At 38.9% G+C, this 21,004-nt stretch overlaps 1 protein-coding gene across 4 annotated transcripts in view; it reads right to left on the bottom strand.

Moving 5' to 3' along the window:
• Positions 1 to 21,004, bottom strand: part of ankib1b (ankyrin repeat and IBR domain containing 1b) — a 37,672-nt gene that overhangs the window by 10,554 nt on the left and 6,114 nt on the right. For all 4 annotated transcript variants that reach the window (XM_085176336.1, XM_085176337.1, XM_085176335.1 and 1 more), the window contains exons 6-14: positions 14,703 to 14,911; positions 9,979 to 10,067; positions 9,699 to 9,843; positions 7,896 to 8,062; positions 6,895 to 6,983; positions 4,822 to 4,952; positions 2,008 to 2,142; positions 636 to 722; positions 290 to 356 (exon numbers count right to left, since the gene is read on the bottom strand). In XM_085176336.1, the coding sequence (XP_085032462.1) occupies positions 290 to 356; positions 636 to 722; positions 2,008 to 2,142; positions 4,822 to 4,952; positions 6,895 to 6,983; positions 7,896 to 8,062; positions 9,699 to 9,843; positions 9,979 to 10,067; positions 14,703 to 14,911 (1,119 nt within the window). The remainder of the gene's footprint in view (positions 1 to 289; positions 357 to 635; positions 723 to 2,007; positions 2,143 to 4,821; positions 4,953 to 6,894; positions 6,984 to 7,895; positions 8,063 to 9,698; positions 9,844 to 9,978; positions 10,068 to 14,702; positions 14,912 to 21,004) is intronic.

The following is a 21,004-nucleotide window of genomic DNA, read 5'->3' as shown; positions in this document are numbered from 1 at the left end:
CAATCAGAATCTACTGTTTTACCTGATGTACATCAGCATCACTCAGCTAACTAGTCAGGCAGAAACTCCCTTTACTGACATGGTTTTGAAAAAGTCAAGTTAAAATGTTATCTTTCTTGTAACCTCACACTACTGAATGCTTAAACCAATACCCACTGTTGTTAAAATAATATTAAAACACCTCAGTTTTCTATCCCTTCTCCTCTACTTCCAAAAGCTCAATATTAAAGAACTGAATTAGGATTGGTATAATACAGGTTGACGCCGTTACGGCAGACTGCATACTCACTTCCACTTAGTGCTCGACTAAGCTGCTCCATCTTCTCTTTGGCTGTTTTTAACAGACGCTGCTCTAGCTAATGGGAGAAAAACAGAAATGTTACTCAATAACAAAACTTATCTTGAGGTTCCTGCTAAACCATGCAATAGAGAGAATGCCATGTGAGACCAAATAAATTAACAACAGATTTATTTGTGATGAACAGAATGCAAATATACCGTATGTTAGTTAGAGCACTGGAGAGTATCCAAACTATGGGTCATGCACCAGTTTTACACAAATTCTCACTGTCTGCATTCATTGCATAACAGCTGCAAATGCAACATCACTGGAAGACAAAGTCTGGTCTGTTTACCTGATAGCTGTGCTCGTGGTTCTTGAAGCGTGTGTAGTAGTGCATAAAGCGGTCGAGCTCCTGAAAGCTCTTGTGTTTTTTCTCAGCCTGCAAAACAGTGATGAGACACCAGCCACAGTCAAACTCCTGAGCATGGTGTTTCTTCTCACAGAGAAAGCCTAAATACTTTAACTTTAAGGAGCAAAAGTAAGTCCACCAAATGATACTATTTATGTGTGACTAGAGAGTACACGAGAGACTGGTCAGTGACCCTCTGGCAACCAAATGCAAACAAGTGCAACATTGTTTACCTCTTTGCAAGCAGTTTCACTTAGTAACAGCAAGCAAACCCTTCCAACGAGTTGCCAGCCAGTCAGAGAATATACATCTTTCAATAGTAACGACTGGTTGCCAGGAGGTCAGTGACTCTTGACGTACATGACTGTGGTTTTAGCAAATGATTTCACAGTAACTGCTATTAACCTCGAGCAACCATTGGCAAGAAGCAGGAAATATTTTTCTCTAGCAACCAGCAGTTGCCAGGTAGTTGCCAACTGGTGTCAAGGCCTACATTACTATATACCTGTGTGTTATATACTTCAGCTGCTCAACTCCTGATCGTGTAGGAGTTTGCAGACAGACAGAGACTTGGTGTATTACAGTAAGACTGGGTTGTGCAGCAAAATAGAAAATCTGTAAATAATTAACTATTCCATCATGCGTTTCCTGGAAAATTCCACCAATTTTATGTATCGCCATTCTCCAGGCCTTGGAGAGTACTACTGCAGATGAGTAAACAGTTATATCATTTCTTCTGTGGTTCCACAGGGACTTGCACAAAATCAGATAAATTGCTATAAGTAATGTCACTTAGGTCAATGTCTGAGTTTGAGAAAACAGAACCAGAAAGCAAGCTTACTACAGCTCTGTAGACAGTTGCTCGTTTTAAATTTAGCTGAGGAGCTTGAAGGCTATATTACTGGCTACTAGGACAAGTGGAAGCACATTCTGGTTAATGTATGCATGGCTTGAATGAACTTAAAACAGACATGAGTTTATAATGCACCAAGTTTTCTGCTTTTTTGTTGTGAGTCTGATAATGGTGCAGGAGTACGATGACAAGTTGCTGAAAGAGTCATGACGTTTAGGAATAAAATACAATATGAAACAACCCCAGCCCCGCTCCTTTAGGACATTCACTCTACATCATCATAACAGAGGGCTCCCCCAGTAACAACTGCCATCACTCAGCTCTGCTCCCTGTTGTTACATTATACCACTGTTGAGTCATATTTTACAAAGTGTTCGGTTAACTGGGCCGAAAGCGTTTAAAATATGAAAACACACGAGAATGTAATAATATCGTGTTAACATCTAGAGTGTATGCATGTACCTCTTCAGTCATCTCCTTTGACTGCTCCTCCACCTGCTGGATGACCTCATAGCGAGTGCAGCGATAGTAGCCCCCTGTAGATGAGCTATGCTTTTTCCATTCCTCCAGACAGATCCAGCAGAAATCGTACTTACACTACAGGGAGAGAGAACAGCTCTGGTCAGCTGTCACATCAAAAAATGGAAAGCCAATTACTAATGCTACTCCTGCTATACTGGGGTAATTTACATTTAATGACAAAATGAAAAAGACACATTTTTTTTATAATTGCTGTCAGAGAAAAACAATTATCCTGGTATATGAAATGACAGCCAAAACGATACCTCTCCCCATCTACAGACATGTTTTCGTTAATATCCCCATCCAAAGGTGAGAATATCAGACTGACCCGACATCAGAGCTCAGTTGATGTGCTGTAACCTCTTTGAGTTATCAAGCACAGATCTACCAGGACAGAAAGGCACTTTTTTTTCCAAAAACACATCCTTTGTAAAAATCATAACTGAATTATAATTAAGGGTCAAGGACTTCTAAGACTCACTAAACTAATGTAATCACCTGTATCCATTTGATCTCTTTCGTCTTCTCATCCATTTCTTTTTCTACAGTGTACAAGTAGCAGGTGTTTGAACAGAATCGTGAATCCTTGTAGCCTGCTGCCACTAGAAGGCACTCAGACTGCATTTGAGAGCAGCAGGTCCCGATGGAGAAAGAACAACAAAACACAGCAAAACACTACAGCCTCTGCAATCTGGAGCCTATTTGGGTATAAGTGATTTCTCCATGCTACAAGCACTTCTGTTGGTGACAGGTTAGCTGGAGTATCACAAAACCTTAAGGCTGAGGCCTCAGTTGTCCTGGAAACTCTCTGCTTATATGACACATCAGAAAAATCAATACAAAATCAAGGAGAGTGAGGGGACATGAATGGGTGGATGGAGAGACACAAAAAGACATGTGAAAGAGAATCTTGAGACAAGAAAAAAGCGTGAAGCCACACCAGAGAGAATGAAATGGCAGCGAAAAGACAAAGGTTCCTTAGCAACACTGAGTCCCGTGTTTCCAGGCAACAGGGGTAAAGCCGTTTCTTACCAGGTAATAACCGGTCAAGAGGCTGAGCCCTCTGTGGCCTCTCAGCTTGTGAAAGCCACTCCATTCACCCAAAACTAATGTCCATCTCTAGTCAGCCTATTTAACCAGTGCAAACAGTGACAGGGGTGTCAGAGAGACAAAAAGATCTTTGCTGTATGACTGCACTGCCTCCCCTACAGCAACAGTGGTAGTAACAGAGACAAAGTCAAGCAACATGACTATTGCTGGTCTCACTCTCTCCCTTGACCATCCATCCATCCTCTTCCACTTATCCAGGTCCAGGTCACAGGGATAGCAGTCTAAGCAGAGATGCCCAGACTTCCATCTCCCCAGATACCTCCAGCTCATCTGGTAGGATACCAAGACATTCCCAAGCCAGCTGAGCCGAGAGACATAATCTCTCTTTCAGACCCTGGTTTTACCGTGGGGCTTCCTCCCAGTTGCACATGCCTGAAACACCTCAGGAGATGTCCGGGAGGCATTCTAGTTAGATGCCCACCTCAAGTGGCTTCCTTTTAATGTGGAGAAGTAGCAGCTCTACTTTGATCTTTTCCCGAGTGACCAAGCTTTTCAAATTATCTTTAAAAGAAAGCCCAGATGACCCTTGGAGGAAGCTGATTTCCATCGCTTAGATCCATAATATAATTCTCTTTTACTTCCTATAGCTATGGCCATAGATGGCCTTCATACAAACCTTTTTGGTAATTTCACCCAATTTAACCCTGTATTATTCACACTGGTGGACCAATACAGAAGCTATCTGCTAACATGTAAACATGACAGCATGCATTCATACTGTAATTACACATACATTTCACAACATCAACAGGTACCTTAGTTGCCCCTTTGCTATGCACACTGCATTTCCTTTAAAAAGGTGTTAAGTGAGAACAGAACAGTATAAAACAGAGCTATTCTAATAGTCTGATCTGACAGAACTCAGAAAGTTGTAGTCATCTGCTAGACAGATCATGTAATACCATTGTGTATAAATACTACAACTTGTCTTGAGCGTGGTGTAAGAAAGAGAAAGGCTTCTGGAGAATCAGGAGTAAAAATGGCTCATTCTAATGTTTAAAGAGCCATCTGTACAACTGAAAATGAGATTTTGACATTTATACGCATACTGTGTGCAAATAAAGTTAATCTCCCACCTGACAGTTTGTTTGCACTGAGAACAGTGCTTTACATAAAAGCCCAGAGTTATTATATCATTGCACTGTATGATAAAATACTGTGTCAATTTGTAAATGCTTCTTGGTTAAAAAAAAATGAAAGAATATGCCAATGAATAACTAGTGGCTACATAAAATATAATTAACTGATTAAAAAGAAAAAAATGCTAAATGGAGCTTTGCTGTACCCCTTTATGGACCTCCAAAACCCACACTTGCTCTAGATAACTTCACTGAAATTTGATAAATAAGGTAGTTACACATAATTAATTCTAATTATTTCTATGAGTTGCCAAAATCTGCATTTTGCACTATTTTTCTTTTAATTTTTATGTGCAGTATGTCAAAGAAGATGATTCTGAAGTCCATTTAAAACATAAACAGAAGTATACGGTGTTCATTGCACACATGTCGCTCATTTAAACTTCTTAGGTTTGTTTTCTCCAACAGAAAACGACTGATTCACATATCTTTCTAGAACAACAAGATAAACTGATCACCTGATTACTGTCTAGGTAAGAAAAATATGAGAGGCCTGACTGCCTACCTTGGCGCACTGCATGTGATTGCAGCCCTCGTTTTTCTGTATAGGAGACTTACAGTTGGCGCAGGGTTTGGAGTTACTGAGCAACCATAAGCAGTTGGCTGCATCCTCATAAGCTTCGCTCACACCAGCCACTTCAACATGGAGGAGGGGGAGGTAAACAGAACAAATAAAGGCATAATGAGACAGAATGGCTATTACCAGAGCATCAAAACAGACCAATGCACTGAGTGGGAAATCGTCCTGCCTGATTAATGTATATTGCTAATATATTTTGCTAACATCTCCCAAGATGCTCATGCACCCACCTACACACACACACAAAGAGAATAACTGGCTATTATCAAAGCACCTTTGATGTGCTGCTGAAATGCCAAGATAAAACAGAATCTGGGGGAAATTGAAGTGGAAGATAGTTCCGAAACCAAATAATTGCTTTATCTTCCGAATGTCACATCAACCAAGTGGCACTCAAGAGCAGCTGGGGTATCTTAAATCATCTATTAGATTGCCCAGAGTCCAATTAATGTTTCTAAACACCACAAACTTTTAGTGAGCGGGTTGCTCGTCTTAATTAATAATTTATCATCGACGTGGTGGATTTTAATTAGCCTAATGCTAAACGGTTTGTAATTACTGTGGTTGAGTTCCAGGCAATTTAACTCCAAATCAGTCACTTTTGTGCACCCTGAAAAATCTGGGCAAATAAAGACACTGGCTAATAAACTTCTTTATGATCCGTAACCTCCCGGTAACAACACAATTCTACTCTGTGGTTTAGAGCTGGGCGATATAAGATTTTTTCATATCACAATATGTTTTTTTCATTTCAGGCGATAACGATATATATCACGATATAAGCCAAAAATATATATATGAAAGATTTAAATGTGCTGTTGCTCACAAGTAAAATGTGAAATAATCAGCAACTTGTTTTGATTTAAATATTTATTTCCCATAATAAGTTCAACAGGGCAGATGTACTTAAAATGATATCTTCAGTTTAGGCAAAATAAAGGCAAATATTACAAACTACACAAAAGGTAGTTTGTAATAGAACAAACAAAACAGACTACTAAATTGTCAGTTCCACTTAGAAACAAAATATTAATTCTAAAAATAAATCTTAGTTTATTTTACAGAAGAAGAGACAAAATTGACTAATTTATATAATATTGCTTTGGAAGCCCTGTCTGAGAGAAATGTTTATGTCCAGGGAGTTGGTAACGAGGATCCATTACCTTAATTAGCTGCTTGAATCCTTCATTTTTGACCGTGTTTATTGGTAGCATGTCTTTAGCAAGACAGTAAGCTATGGCATTCGTTATGTTGCTATGTCTCTTAGCTTTTTTGTCATAAGGTAAGACGCTGGAGAAAGCCGACTCAATTGACTGTTGCTGCTTCACAGGGATTCCCTTGGTTGTTTTCGATGACGAATTAGCGCTTTCAGTCAGAGATTGAGCTTTCGGCACAATTTCAATGCGCGTTACTCTGTTTTTTGTCAGACTTCAAATAGCCGAAATACCTCCACACTACGGAACTTCTCTGGCCTTTCCTTTCGACAATCTCTCCGGCATTGGAACCATCATCTGTTTTCTCTTCGGTAACCTTCGGTCACACTCTCGGTTGATTTTTCTCTAGTCGGCACACTCACTTCCTCCATTACCGGCCGGCACGGCGGCTGGCTGCTTCCCAAACAAATACACATGTGCGGCTTGGCACTTGAGCTGTACGTAACAAGTTATGTGACGTGACGCTGCGGCTGTGATTGGTTCGGCTCTGCGCTACTTAATTTGTATTGGCTATTCGTTTTTTTTATAAGAGAAGGAGAGAGAGAGAGAGATGAGGTCTATCGCAATAGCTTCATTTTTCTATCGAGAAAAAGTTATTTCGCAACACATATCGTTATCGTTCTATCGCCCAGCTCTACTGTGGTTCAACAGATAAAAATGCCATTTCACATTAGGTCTCAATACAAAACCACATACTGTAAGTTTGTTACCGATTCCTGTACAGTTTTAGATAACAAATCCACAATTTAAAAAAACAACAACAAGAACAAAAACAAACACTCACATTCCACAGGCTTCATCTCACTGACTTTCTGTAGCCACATCTTCCACGTTTCACAGTCACAGGGCTCGTGGGCTTCACCTTGACACTCCCTGCAATACATACAGACCAAGGTTGTTACTAATACTAAACTAAAAATTAGAACCTAGTGAAAAACATTTTAGTGAAATAAATTAACTGTTAACTGTTAGTTCTATTTCACCGCTTTTAGGATAGCACCTTACATCTTTGTGGTTTGGAAAGTAGCAGCAGTCCTGAATTTTCTCTGTTTGTTAGTTTCCTTTGTATGAGGGACCTTTCACAAATAAAAGATTTCTTAAGCAGACACTGTCAGTAATCACATTTTGTACACTTTTATCTATACAAAGCACCTCCAAAACTAAATCTCTTTACTTCAACTAGCTTACCCTGCCCTGATTAAGATGATTCAAAACCTTTTTCTTCCAAATGTACAGAAATCTACAAGAAAAGGATCATATTAACACAACATCCTGTGGGTGGCTGTGGTTCAGGAGGTAAAGCAGGTCATCTAATTGGAAGTTGTTGGAAGTAGTTCAATCCACGCCTGCTCCAGTCTGCATGCCAAAATATCTTCGGGGAAGATACTGAACCCTGAGTTACTGCTGAAGTGTTCATTGGACAGTGAATATGTGTGAATGTTACACATGTAACAAATCAAAAACAGGTGTAGAAAAAAAGTGCTTGTATAAATGTATTGGTGAATGGGTGAAGGGATAGAAGAACTATGAAAATTGAACCACTACTAATGTCATTTCCAGTAACAAATGTTGTGCAAATTAAACTTTTGAGGGAAACTGTCAGCCATTTTCAGGAGCTAGATGATGAGGTCAGGCATGGTGAACAAACAAAAAAAACAATTGGTGAACAAAACTAAACAGAAAAACCACCCCAAATATTTGCCTAACAATATTTCTTCCCATTAACTCCATCATTACTGTTTCTTTTGGACAACTGGAGTTTTGAAAAGCAAAAACAATACTGACCAGCAGAAGAGGTGGCCTTTGCCACAATCTACAGCAGGGGCCCGAAGGAGGGGAAAGCTTAGGTGATCTGAGGTGGAGGTTCCAGGGCCCTGGGTGTTCAGGCGTACCGCTCTTTCGCACCCCGCCTCTGGACACCATCGGATTGCCGGATTGTTTTCTACAAATGCCTTCAATAAAAGCAAAAGTCAGTCAGAAGTTTAACAATCTTTTATTAAGCTGTATACCTTTTAGTGTAGATGACACTAATAAAGCTTGAAATAATTTCCTCTTAGTGTTAATTTAATTTAAAAGTCATTTTAAAATCTGTTAAAGATGTTTAACTATAAAATTGTTCCCTCTGTATGCGTTCTGAGACCATCTACAACAGCTCGATATTTAAGGAATAGATTCTTGAACACAAAATAAATATAACAGCCTGAACATAATTCAACTAAAAAGGCTCTTTAAAAAATAAATAAATAAATAAATAAATATATATATATATATATATATATATATATATATATATATATATATATATATATATATATATATATATTTATTAGGTCCGGTACGCATATGTATCGAACAATACAAAATCTTTAATTTATTTTATCAACTTTCCTTCTGACAATGCTGTCTGTGTTGAGCGTAAAAGTAAAACAGTATGTCGGATGTGCCACGCAGTGCTCAATTACATGGGTGGGAACTACTGCGTTAACGCAGTTAGCTCGTTAACGTGTTGGCCGTCCAGCCCCATGCACGTTGCGATCCGCGGTAGCTCGTTAACAGAGATTTGCCGTGTTGTGGCGTTAACGTCATTTCAACTTAACGCTGACAGCACTAGTGGGAACACAATGAATATGACTGCACATTTACTCCGACATCATCCTAGTGCAAAGACAAGTGGAAGCAGACAAAAACAACAAGCATGCATGCTACAAACTTTACCCGAGTCATTTAGACAGCCGTTAGCACTTGATTCTCCTTATGGGGACCTGATATGTTTAATATGCTGCTGAGAATATAGCCCAGAAGAAGCGTATAGTATAGCTTTTATTTTGGAAAGAGTCATTTCTCTGTAACAAACTCTCTTTTCCAAAGATGAGTGATTTCTCGATCAGATAGATTTATTTTTTTATTACTTTGTTGTTTCAGCAACATTAAATTTAAAAACTGTACTTTTGAGTTAAAATATATATATGTATATATATATATATATATATATATATATATATATATATATATATATATATATATATATATATGGTTATGCCTTTTGTTAAACCTTGCCATACTTTGTGCCCTCACCTTTCTGTTTTCCTTGCTCTGCGTTAACCACGTATCCCCGGCACCAAAGCATCATAACTTGGTTAGTGCCTGCTAGCCTCACTCTGTCCTCCACTTGTCACAGAGAAAAGTTGGCATTTCTCACTAGAACATTGCAAAGTTGAACTCTTTCTGTTAAGTGCCCCTAAATTACTTATTTTACAAACTGCTAATGTGTAATTACAACTCTAAACTGAATGAAGGAGACATAAAAATATGTTGAAAGAAGAATGAATAATATTCATTGTTGCTTGTGGCACTTTGATAACAAAAAATGTCATTGGTTCAAGTAAAGATTATTTCACACATAACCGATTTAATTCCTCTACCTTTATTACTTATACCCTTCCATTTAAGTGAGTAATGGTATTATCATAACACAATACGGCAACGCCAGAATCATCTTTTATCCCCGACAAAATTTTTGAATATTTTGTGCTGGAGGCTCACAGCTCAGTTCATTTCAATTCCTTCCTTTTTTGTTTTCATCACTACCTTGATGTCAAACTGGAGGTAGCGCTTGTCCATCTCTCTGGAGACCACACCCTCTATGACTTCCACTGGTACTAGCTGGTAGCAATCAAAGGCTGGGCAGAAAATGTTGTGGGCTTCTCCTTCTTGGATTTTTAAATTCAGAAACCTTTGAAAGCATTCAAATAATAGTCAGAAATGAGGTATGCAAAGAACAAAAACACTGAATAAGATCTGTGCACGCATAGTACAGACACCCCAAGCAATCTGCAGAATTCTCAGGCCATACCAAAATATGACTTACCCTTCCCAACATGATCTACAAAAGTCGTGGCCACAGGGCATGTCAACAGGTTCTTCAAAGACGGAGAGGGAAGACATGCAGATACCACACTGCGAGACGTAAATATCAAACCACAATATTAGCATCAACAATATACACTCTATTTAAACTCTTTCAATTTTTTGAACAAATTAAGTCAGTTTTAATCAATAAAAAAATAAGTAAATCTGGTATAACTTCAAAAGGCCCTTGTGTTATAGTCCTGTTTTGTTCTGTTACATAACCGTGCCACTGTTTACAGCCTTGGAAAAAGTCACTGTGTTTTTCTATTTTTTGCTTGAAATGCCAGAGTTTGAGAATGTCCTGGCTTGGGAATGTTCTCCAAATATTGCGACGGGAGGGCGATTTTAATGTGAGATTGCATGTCAGAGGTGGAGAAGTTATTGAGTTGATATGTCAATGTGTACAATTATACACAACAGTAGCCCAAAGTAGTTTATGAAAAGCCACTGTGCCAATGTTATGACCTCTGCTAAGCATGTGGCTCATTCCCATTTCTATTATTAGATTTATTTTTCAGATACCCACAGAGAGTTGAATCACAAACAAAGAGTGTATTTGACACACAGTCAAATACACAGGCCTTGTTACAGTGAAAGACTGATCCTCACAAGACATAAAGAAGGCAGTGTGCTTCAACAAAACAGGTATTGATCTGTGAAAGAGCAGAATGTGATAATCAACTCTAACCTTTAAACGGGCCTTTGAGTACACTCGGTCGATTGACACAGGGCAGTTCAATTACGCCTTTTCAGATGCACAACTTCAGATACCCTCAGACATTTGTCTGACATGTTCATATCTTTGATGTTTCAATCCAGAGTGTTTTGGTGTTTTTAGTAAACCCCTGATAGAGAGCAACTGAAGCTGACAGCCTTGATTTATAGATTAATAAAGTGTGTCAACTTTAGCTATTATCCATCAACACACATCGCCAATGGATATATTCATTCATCCAAAAAGATACGTCTTTAAACTTTTCAGAAACTGTCAAAAACTATCTGATTCTCCCTCCAGGTACCATCATTTTAGTTTAAAAATCATTACTACAAATTTGAAATACATTTAACACCCAAGAAAACAGCATTTTCTTCCAAAGAAGCCTCATAAAGTTATATATTAAAAAAAAAAAAAAAGTCTGCAGTATGCATTTCTCACACTGCACTGTCATCTCAATTCCCAATTTTGCAAACTATTCCAGAATAAAGTCTAAACCCAAGCTAAGCGACCTTGCTGACCTCACAAACCCTGATTTTTATAAAGCATTGTTATCTCCAATAGCGAGCAGTAAACAAAATGAGTTGCTGTCAGCAATAAATGAGATAAAGGCTAGATGCCTAGTAAACTTTGTTTTGGTGCAGGACATATTACTTTTTGCTCACAAAGAAGACAATTTCCGAACACTTTTTTATAATTATGGGAAATGCTAGACTAGATCAGGATAACAGGTGGGCAATTAAACAGGGAGTTTACAACTCCTTTCACAGCAAGAGGCCAATAAGGTTCCTTTCCCTCACTGCAGGCTTTGTAAACACGGTGGTGGAAAATACACCTTTCATAAGCTTAGAGAGCACACTTTAATGCTGTGGGAGGAGTAGTTGTTGAAAGCTGAAAAAATAATTATCTACAGTGACTGAACTATGACTGTCCCCCTACCTCCCTCAGCCCTTCACCCAAAAAGCCAAAGGAGGGAAAACCAAAACTATTTTACTTACGAAATGTATGCACCCCCATTATATTTCAGTGCAGACTGTAAGTGTCTAGCAGCTACAGTTGATCACAATTCACTCACCTTCTGTAAGTGCTTAAAAAACTTTCCAGTATTTTTTAAATTAGTTTAAAACTAACCTCTGGTGGTGGCATCACTGCGGACTACCCACCCCCACAAAACAGTCGCACGAGGGTCAACACTCCCCCTTACATGTAACAATGTTAAAACTGTGAAAACAATAACGTGACATCTTTAGTGATACGTGCCCAAACATACAGCAGTAATATAACATAATATAACATACGACATGTGCAGCAGTCAATCATGTTTGATAAAGAAGGAGAGCGCAACATGAAGGATGTCGTATCTTAAATTAGCATATTTTATATAACATAACAAAACTCAACACTGTTCAGGACTTGCCTACATGATAACTGACAAAACACTGGATGACATATGAGAAAAGGAAGCCCTGCTTCTGTTTATGTTTGCAAGGTAGACCACTGGCATGAATACTAATGACTGCTAGCAACATATATTTACTGGGAAAGAGTGAATCATTATTCAGAAAGACATCTGTGATCATAAAATTTTAAAGAACACTTCAGAAAATCTTGGGACTCCATGAATTTTATTTAAATATGCACTGCTATACACATTTTATGGGAATGCTGCCAGTTAATCTATGCACCTCCATGCCTAAAGCTATCCCCTGCTGCTATAGGAGCTTCTTTGTCAGAAAACAAGGCTCGCAAAATTTCAAAATCTCTGGTAGCCCTTCGGGCAGGCATTCTTCAGTTTTTGGTAGCCCAAAATAAATTTAAGTACCCCGAATAAAAAAAGATTTTTTTTTTACGTTTGGTTTCCTTTACAATATTATACATTAAAGTATAATATTATAATGTAAACAAAAATTAATCAAAAAAATTGTTAAAATACAAATCACAACAACTGTATAAAAATTAAAACCATCAACTCAAATACTTGGTTCTAATTGAACAGAAATTTCTATGAACTTGTAAGAACTGTGTAGAACATGAATCAGTCTGTGTCAGATCCTGAATCTGAAATTTTCACTGAAGTCACGGGTAAGAAGTAAGTGCAACCAAGATCTAGGCCATTTGCTTTTTGAAGTTTGCAAAGACTGCTAAATTCTGCCAATGGTAGTTCACTCTTTGCAATATAGCACGCTGTTCTAAACAGCTTTTTCAGGAGTTCTTGTTGTGCTTGGTTTATTTGTAGTATGTTTTTTTTGCAATTGGTGTTTGTTCTGGGAAAGATACTGCAGACTGGGCAATAATGCATTTCTTGCATTTCTCATGGGTTCTGATGGGGTCTTTCTTAAAATGACTGGTCCCAGTAACAAAGGCGCTTGTCGACTCAGAAATCAAATGAAACTCACAACACACCTGGCAGAACATCATGTTATTTAGCTCGTCATATTCCAGCCACAGAAATTCTTTTGTCCATGAAACCAAAAAAGCTGCGCTTTCTTTTTGCCTCATAGTCTTTAGGCTAGGTGACAAATCGTCAACATATTACGTTTTCGGCTACCCACCACATTCCTAAATGACGACCTCGGAAAAATGAGGAAGTATGAGAACCGTATGGACTCAATCTACACATGTTCGCTCTTTTCCTTCAAATAGCTTAGAAACACGCTATTTAACATCATTTAAGTCCTGTTTAAGGTGAGGAAAAAGGTTATGGTTAGGGCTAGGGATAAGGTTAGGTTTAGGGCTGGAATACAGGGCTGGAACGTTGATTACCGCGGGAGCGTCATTGCACTGGATTTCAGCCATAACCCGCCGCGTACCATAAGAACGCCGAAAGTCTCCTTTCGCGTTCCTCAGGAACGCCGCGGGACGTGACAAAACGTCGCCATGTTACGCCTCGGGAGTGAGAACGGGCTCGATTTGTCATATCTTTTCCGTTTTGTGATCGGCTTTTCTTTGGCTGCCCCTTCTTCACCCTGACCTGTCTTATTTGGCTCTGCAGAACTAAAATACCAGCGTAAATCCTGCTGCTTTTACACACGTACTTACATAATGATCAGCGATTCTTTGCGCACTCAACCTCTCACATGTTTAAGCTTGCTGCGAGAGATTTCACTTGTCGCGTTTGAATAGTAAGCTAATGAGTGATAAGACGATATCAGAGGAATTGGTGCGCAATTAATCGTCACTCACTAATCAGTGCTGCCGCTCTCTATACACCGTTCGCGTGATCGCAAAATGAAAATGAAAGCAAAAAGCAAGCGCAAATTCAAACGCGATTTCAATATGTCACATATTGACAGTGGCTCATCGATGCCAATGACATAATTACTCAGCTACATTGGCGAAAGAATGCAAAAGCACTGACATATATTTTCCTATGATAGCCCGACGGGCAGGGCTGAGTTAGATTTTGGTAGCCCGACTGGAAAAATCGCTAGCCCCGGGACGTCGGGCTAGCGATTTTGCAAGCCCTGGAAAATGCTGTGGCCGACTGTGATCCTTTTTCATTTGATCGTTCTTTATCAATAAGTACAGTTAAACAATGGCTAAAACTTTTTTCTGATTTACTGACCTACATTTATCAATCTAGAGCTGTCACAGTGTTTTCAGCAAAAAAAGAAAAAAAAAATGGCAAGTGGATTTCAACCCTAATGTAGTGATTTAAAAAGCGTATTTAGTTACATTACGTCCACCTTATAAATTAATTTGTCTAGCTTTATCAGTTCAGGATGTAGCAGTAAACAAAATTTAGTAAGAGATATTTTCCTTTACTTTGGTCAATTTTATTAGAAAGTGTGCCCAGTTATCCAGGACTCTTTGAATTGTATAGCTGATGGACAACAACAGGAGCAATGTGAGTCTGGATAACACTTTGTGCTAAACAGCAGGCTAATCTCAAACATTACGTGCCTAATGTATCAGCTTGAGTGCAAATAGTTTCCATATTTTCCTTGGTGAGAGCCATCTTATCTTACCAGAGAAGACTCCTCATCAGCAGGCATGAGGCTGATTTGGTCTGGTGAAGTGATGGAGGAGCGGGTGGTCCTAGGCGTCCGGGGAGAAGGTAAGGTGTCCCAAGCATTGCAACCACTTGGGGGTGGGTTGGGCATTTGCACACCTGAGCGTTGGCAGCACTCCGCCGCATTGGCCATCCAGGCCTCTAAGAGCTTCTCTCGGTCCCAATCTGACACAAAAAAGACATTTATTAAAGCACCTTTGAAGTGAATTATTTTAGTATATACTACCTAGAGGATGAAACTCTGCTTGTGGCATGATGTTTTGATCACAAAGTCAAATACACAGTATTATGCAAACAAACAACAACAAAAAAACCACCAAAAATTAAAAGTGTTAAAAGTTTCCTTTTAGGTGCAGATGTCGGTATGCAGAGAATTTTAAAGGGGAAACAACGCAGGCTTCTGTGCAATAGGTGCTGTTGGACTGGGAGTCAGACACACATTTTTATAAGATAACTTGATACCTGCTGTCTAACAAAAAGTTTACGATGATCCTTGTGTGTGTCTTTAAAAAAAATTGTAACAAGGTGCTGAAGTTAATTGGTTGCTGCCGTGTTTCTTAAAGTTTTTTTCATGAGTTTATTTAAATAACCGAAGCATCAGACAGCAGCAGAATCAATGCACGAGCTTCCTAAAAGCTGTGTGCATTTATGCATGTGACACAACAGAGATAACTTAATTACTTGTAATAAATTATTCCTGACACTGACACAGGATAGCTCAGGATCTAAGAGCAAATTACATTGTTTCTTTTCAGAAAGGTGAGATGTCCCACAGGCTCACAGCTTATAACCTACAATTTAGAAAGTTACGATAACTGACTGCCAGTGCATTATACGTCACTTTTTGTATAGCCCATATTGGTTCATTTAGTAAGTGCTGATGGGATGTTTGAAAAAAAGAAAGTTGATGTAAAAGAGACAAAATGACGATCTAAGGAAAAAAGAAGCTTCAGAAAGTGTATTTCTTTATGCAGGAATCAGGTGTGTCATGACCAGAGTAACAACTGAAAGTGGTGATGGGACAGGAATTGCTCACTATAGTATGATAGTGATCCAGAATGTCCTGCCCTTTGGGAAGGCAGTTAGTTTACTATCTTTATTTAAGTTACTAAGGACATTATCAGCAGAATTCAGGTTTTTCCACTCCATACACAGCATTGTTGTGTCTCCTGCACAGTTGCTGGTGGCAGTGAAATGTGAATCCTGACAATTTTAAAAAACCACCCAAGAAAATATGAGGCAAACTCACGGTGGAAGTAGACGGGTTTACAGAATGGGAAGAACGATTCCAGATCAGGAGAACAGTGATGTTTAATCATCGCGCCGGCTGTTGTTAGTGTGAAAACAGATTCTACAACCTTTCCTCTTGCCAAAAATGTGGTGATCTGCTCTGAAGAGCTCAAAGTCTGCCAGCTACAGCGCAGAGTCCAATATCAATTCACAGAACCTACTTTCTGTGAAGCACAAAATGGAAGATAAAGAAAAGTCTTTTTTCCTTTCACTAGCAACTATAAACACGCAAGTTATTGTCAAGACACAAATAAGAAGTACGCAATTAAGCAGGGCCAATTAAAAACATTTTCTGACTGTTTGAAGATTACAATTTTTACAATACTTTATGATTAGGCCTAAAACAGACATAACATACTGAATATATAAATTCCCATTTAACCTGTCAAAACAAGACTTAAGTTTGAATTTCATGGACAAAAAAATGCATTTCAGTGAATCTCATTTTACATTTGTGTGGATTCTCAATAGAAATAGTCCAGTAGCCACTAGCATTTAAGCCTTTTAAACTGCCAACAACAAAGACCTGCTGCCATCTGGTTTTCTGTTTTAGAATAGCTGTTTAATCTCGCATCAGGACATGGACAGATTTGAGAGGCTCTCAGTATAAATATTGGATGACTTGTGGACTGTGCCCGAGTCCAAATAGTCTACCCTCCTAAAATAAGGAACACGACCAGGTCAACTGTGCAATTAGGCCATTATCAGCCTCAAGACAGGTTTTGCCACCAATCAAATGACTAACGCTCTAAATGGCCTCCTTTAGATAATGACTGTCGCAACAACCCCCATCCCAATCTAGCTCCATTCAATTAAAACTAATCAATGTGTATGGCCCTATCTTAAAGCCTTTAGCCATTACATAGAGTCTGAAAGTGAAGTCTTCATATTTAGTCTTAAATATCAAAAATTAGTTAGGAAATACAAATTGTCAGGAACAAAGAAAGATGGAAAAGCAAGCAGTTCAGCAGACGAGCAATGAGGAGAAGATAAGAGATTGTTACAAATTGTGGAAATGACGCTTTTTCGAAATGAAATGACATGCGAGTGCAAAAACCCTTCTCCAGGACATGCAAAATCCTAAAATGTTTCAGCAGTCCCATGATAAAACTGAATAAATATAGCACCATTGTGGGGTCAATCTCCCGCCTCTGAGCTCTTAAAAGTGTGTCTCATATGTAGCACACAGCTCAACAGACAGCCCTTAAGCCCATTTAATTAAAAAATGAGGTGGTGAAGTCATACACAAACATTTTTGCCAAGTTGTCTGAAGTAACGATTTACAAAAGCCTCAAATCAGTAAAACTTTCAAAACACTTGGACACACTATCTTGTGTCCAGCTGTAAATGAAGCAAGTTTGAAAACTGGTGGGTTAAGACTGCAAGTCTAATAAAATCTAATATATTTACTCAGTACTTGGCCAGGCCTAAGTTAAGAGTGGAGTAATTAAGACAAATTCAGGAAAGCATATTTTCTCTGCAGCACACTACTATTTCTAGGAAAAACATAACAGAATGTAATAAAAATAAATTAGACGTGCCAAAGATTTTACATAAAAATCCATGGTTCACGCTGCGGATTATTTAATCTTATTTACAGTAAATCAGGCGCGAGCCTAAGTAACCTAATTAAGCAGTGTTTGTCCTCAAATTGTTTGTTGAAATAAATACGCTCACTAAAACTACATTTAGATCATGTAAAAGCTCTCTCCAGTGACAACAGAACAAGTCCAATTCTTTCAGCGTACTGCATATTTATAGAAAATAAATCCCTTATCCAAATACAAAAAAACACTTTCTGTATTTTCTATTTTGTAGTCATTTCTACATTTAAAAAGCATGGTAACCCCATGTAAAATGCACCGTTACGCATCACAGCCACAAGATTAGAATCAGGGTTTCACACAGAACCTCCCTAGAGGGTGACCAGGAGCAGCTTTTCTTATTTTAAGCTTGTTTGGTTTGGTCTTACAAGCTATTAAATTGTGTGGTGTCATGTTTAGGTCTGAGGTCTGCGGCAAAAGGCTGGAGATATCTAAGTCTGTTAAGACATAAAAAAGTCTTGAAGTTATTCTCAAGATGGGTCATTCCACTGTATTAAACAGCTGCCAATTTGTACCAGACTCCTTGCTCCAGCAAATTAAACCCAAACAGAACAACATAAAAAGCATAATAAAAATACCACAACATTTCATCAAAGGGTCTTCAGCTATTTCTTACTACTGGTGTCAAAAGGCGTTCATTTACAATAAGATGCAGGGAAAATCTGAACTGCAATGCAGACGTGCCTTGCTTAGTGAGAGGATCCTGCTTATTGGTCTGAATCCCACTGAAATGTTGTGTGGACTTTAAAACAGGCAGTGTGTAAGAGAAACCTTAGATTAAAACATTCTGTAACTGACAGGATTTGTATGGAAGAGCGGTCAAAGACTTTAATAAGCCAATATCTGAGACAGGTGAACAATTATGCAAATCATGGCCAAGGGTATACTTACCTCGTCCACTAAAGTGTATGTATGGATATATATATATATATATATATATATATATATATATATATATATATATATATATATATATATATATATATATATATATATATATATATATATACACACAGTGGGGCAAAAAAGTATTTAGTCAGCCACCGATTGTGCAAGTTCCCCCACTTAAAATGATGACAGAGGTCAGTAATTTGCACCAGAGGTACACTTCAACTGTGAGAGACAGAATGTGAAAAAAAAATCCATGAATTCACATGGTAGGATTTGTAAAGAATTTATTCGTAAATCAGGGTGGAAAATAAGTATTTGGTCACCTCAAACAAGGAAAATCCCTGGCTCTCACAGACCTGTAACGTCTTCTGTAAGAAGCTTTTCTGTCCCCCACTCGTTACCTGTATGAATGGCACCTGTTTGACCTCATCATCTGTATAAAAGACACCTGTCCACAGCCTCAACCAGTCAGACTCCAAACTCCGCCATGGCCAAGACCAAAGAGCTTTCGAAGGACACCAGGAAAAGAATTGTAGACCTGCACCAGACTGGGAAGAGTGAATCTACAATAGGCAAGCAGCTTGGTGTGAAAAAATCAACTGTGGGAGCAATCATCAGAAAATGGAAGACATACAAGACCACTGATAATCTCCCTCGATCTGGGGCTCCACGCAAGATCTCATCCCGTGGGGTCAAAATGATCATGAGAACGGTGAGCAAAGATCCCAGAACCACACGGGGGGACCTGGTGAATGACCTGCAGAGAGCTGGGACCAAAGTAACAAAGGTCGCCATCAGTAACACACTACAACGGCAGGGAATCAAATCCCGCAGTGCCAGACGTGTTCCGCTGCTGAAGCCAGTGCATGTCCAGGCCCGTCTGAAGTTTGCCAGAGAGCACATGGATGATACAGCAGAGGATTGGGAGAATGTCATGTGGTCAGATGAAACCAAAGTAGAACTTTTTGGTATAAACTCAACTCGTCGTGTTTGGAGGAAGAAGAATACTGAGTTGCATCCCAAGAACACCATACCTACTGTGAAGCATGGGGGTGGAAACATCATGCTATGGGGCTGTTTTTCTGCCAAGGGGACAGGACGACTGATCCGTGTTAAGGACAGAATGAATGGGGCCAAGTATCGTGAGATTTTGAGCCAAAACCTCCTTCCATCAGTGAGAACTTTGAAGATGAAACGAGGCTGGGTCTTCCAACATGACAATGATCCAAAACACACCGCCCGGGCAACAAAGGAGTGGCTCCGTAAGAAGCATTTGAAAGTCCTGGAGTGGCCTAGCCAGTCTCCAGACCTCAACCCCATAGAAAATCTGTGGCGGGAGTTGAAAGTCCGTGTTGCTCGGCGACAGCCCCAAAACATCACTGCTCTTGAGAAGATCTGCATGGAGGAATGGGCCAAAATACCAGCTACTGTGTGTGCAAACCTGGTAAAGACCTATAGTAAATGTTTGACCTCTGTTATTGCCAACAAAGGTTATGTTACAAAGTATTGAGTTGTATTTTTGTTATTGACCAAATACTTATTTTCCACCCTGATTTACGAATAAATTCTTTACAAATCCTACCATGTGAATTCATGGATTTTTTTTTCACATTCTGTCTCTCACAGTTGAAGTGTACCTCTGGTGCAAATTACTGACCTCTGTCATCATTTTAAGTGGGGGAACTTGCACAATCGGTGGCTGACTAAATACTTTTTTGCCCCACTGTGTGTGTATATATATATATATATATATATATATATATATATATATATATATATATATATATATATATATATATATATATATATATATATATATATATATATATATATATATATATATATATATATTAGTGCTGTCAAAATTACCGCATTAACGCAAATTAATACGCCATCACGGTCAACACGATTAAAATTTTTAATCGCAATTAACGCATTTGGAGTGCAGGATGACTCAAAATCCCTTAAGTGTTTCTGTCAACGCATTTGTCGGGCAGTTTGTCCAAGTAGAGTTACCTTCGCACATGCGCAAACGGGCAATTGATCTGGTAGTGACGGGCAGCTGAAGGTGATAAGCGCACACTGGCCCTCTCGATGGGAAATTTGAGTATTAAAAAATAACAAGACGGAACAGTCGACCGACACAAAGTATTATGCACATTGTGCAGGAAGGAATTTTCTTTTCACCGAAGCACTTCCAGCTTAAAATATCACATTGACGCAAAGCATATGTTAGTCGGGGATGCTGCTAGCACTTTGGCTAATGCGTCACCCAGCTGCGACAAACCACTCACTGAGCATCGGGGACTCAGTAAGTCTACCTCGGACATATTGACTGACACAATTGCCAAGTGGATTGCAACAAACTAAACTTAAATTTGTTGAGAACACACGCTTTACATAGCTTTGGTTCCTCGTTTCAAGGACTTGAAGGTCCTCCCAAAAGTGAACATTCAAAGATTCTTTGTGTTTA

Source organism: Neolamprologus multifasciatus, chromosome 11 (assembly GCF_963576455.1).
Source record: "Neolamprologus multifasciatus chromosome 11, fNeoMul1.2, whole genome shotgun sequence".
Lineage (NCBI taxonomy): Eukaryota > Metazoa > Chordata > Actinopteri > Cichliformes > Cichlidae > Neolamprologus > Neolamprologus multifasciatus.
This window is presented reverse-complemented; position numbering and strand designations above follow the sequence as displayed.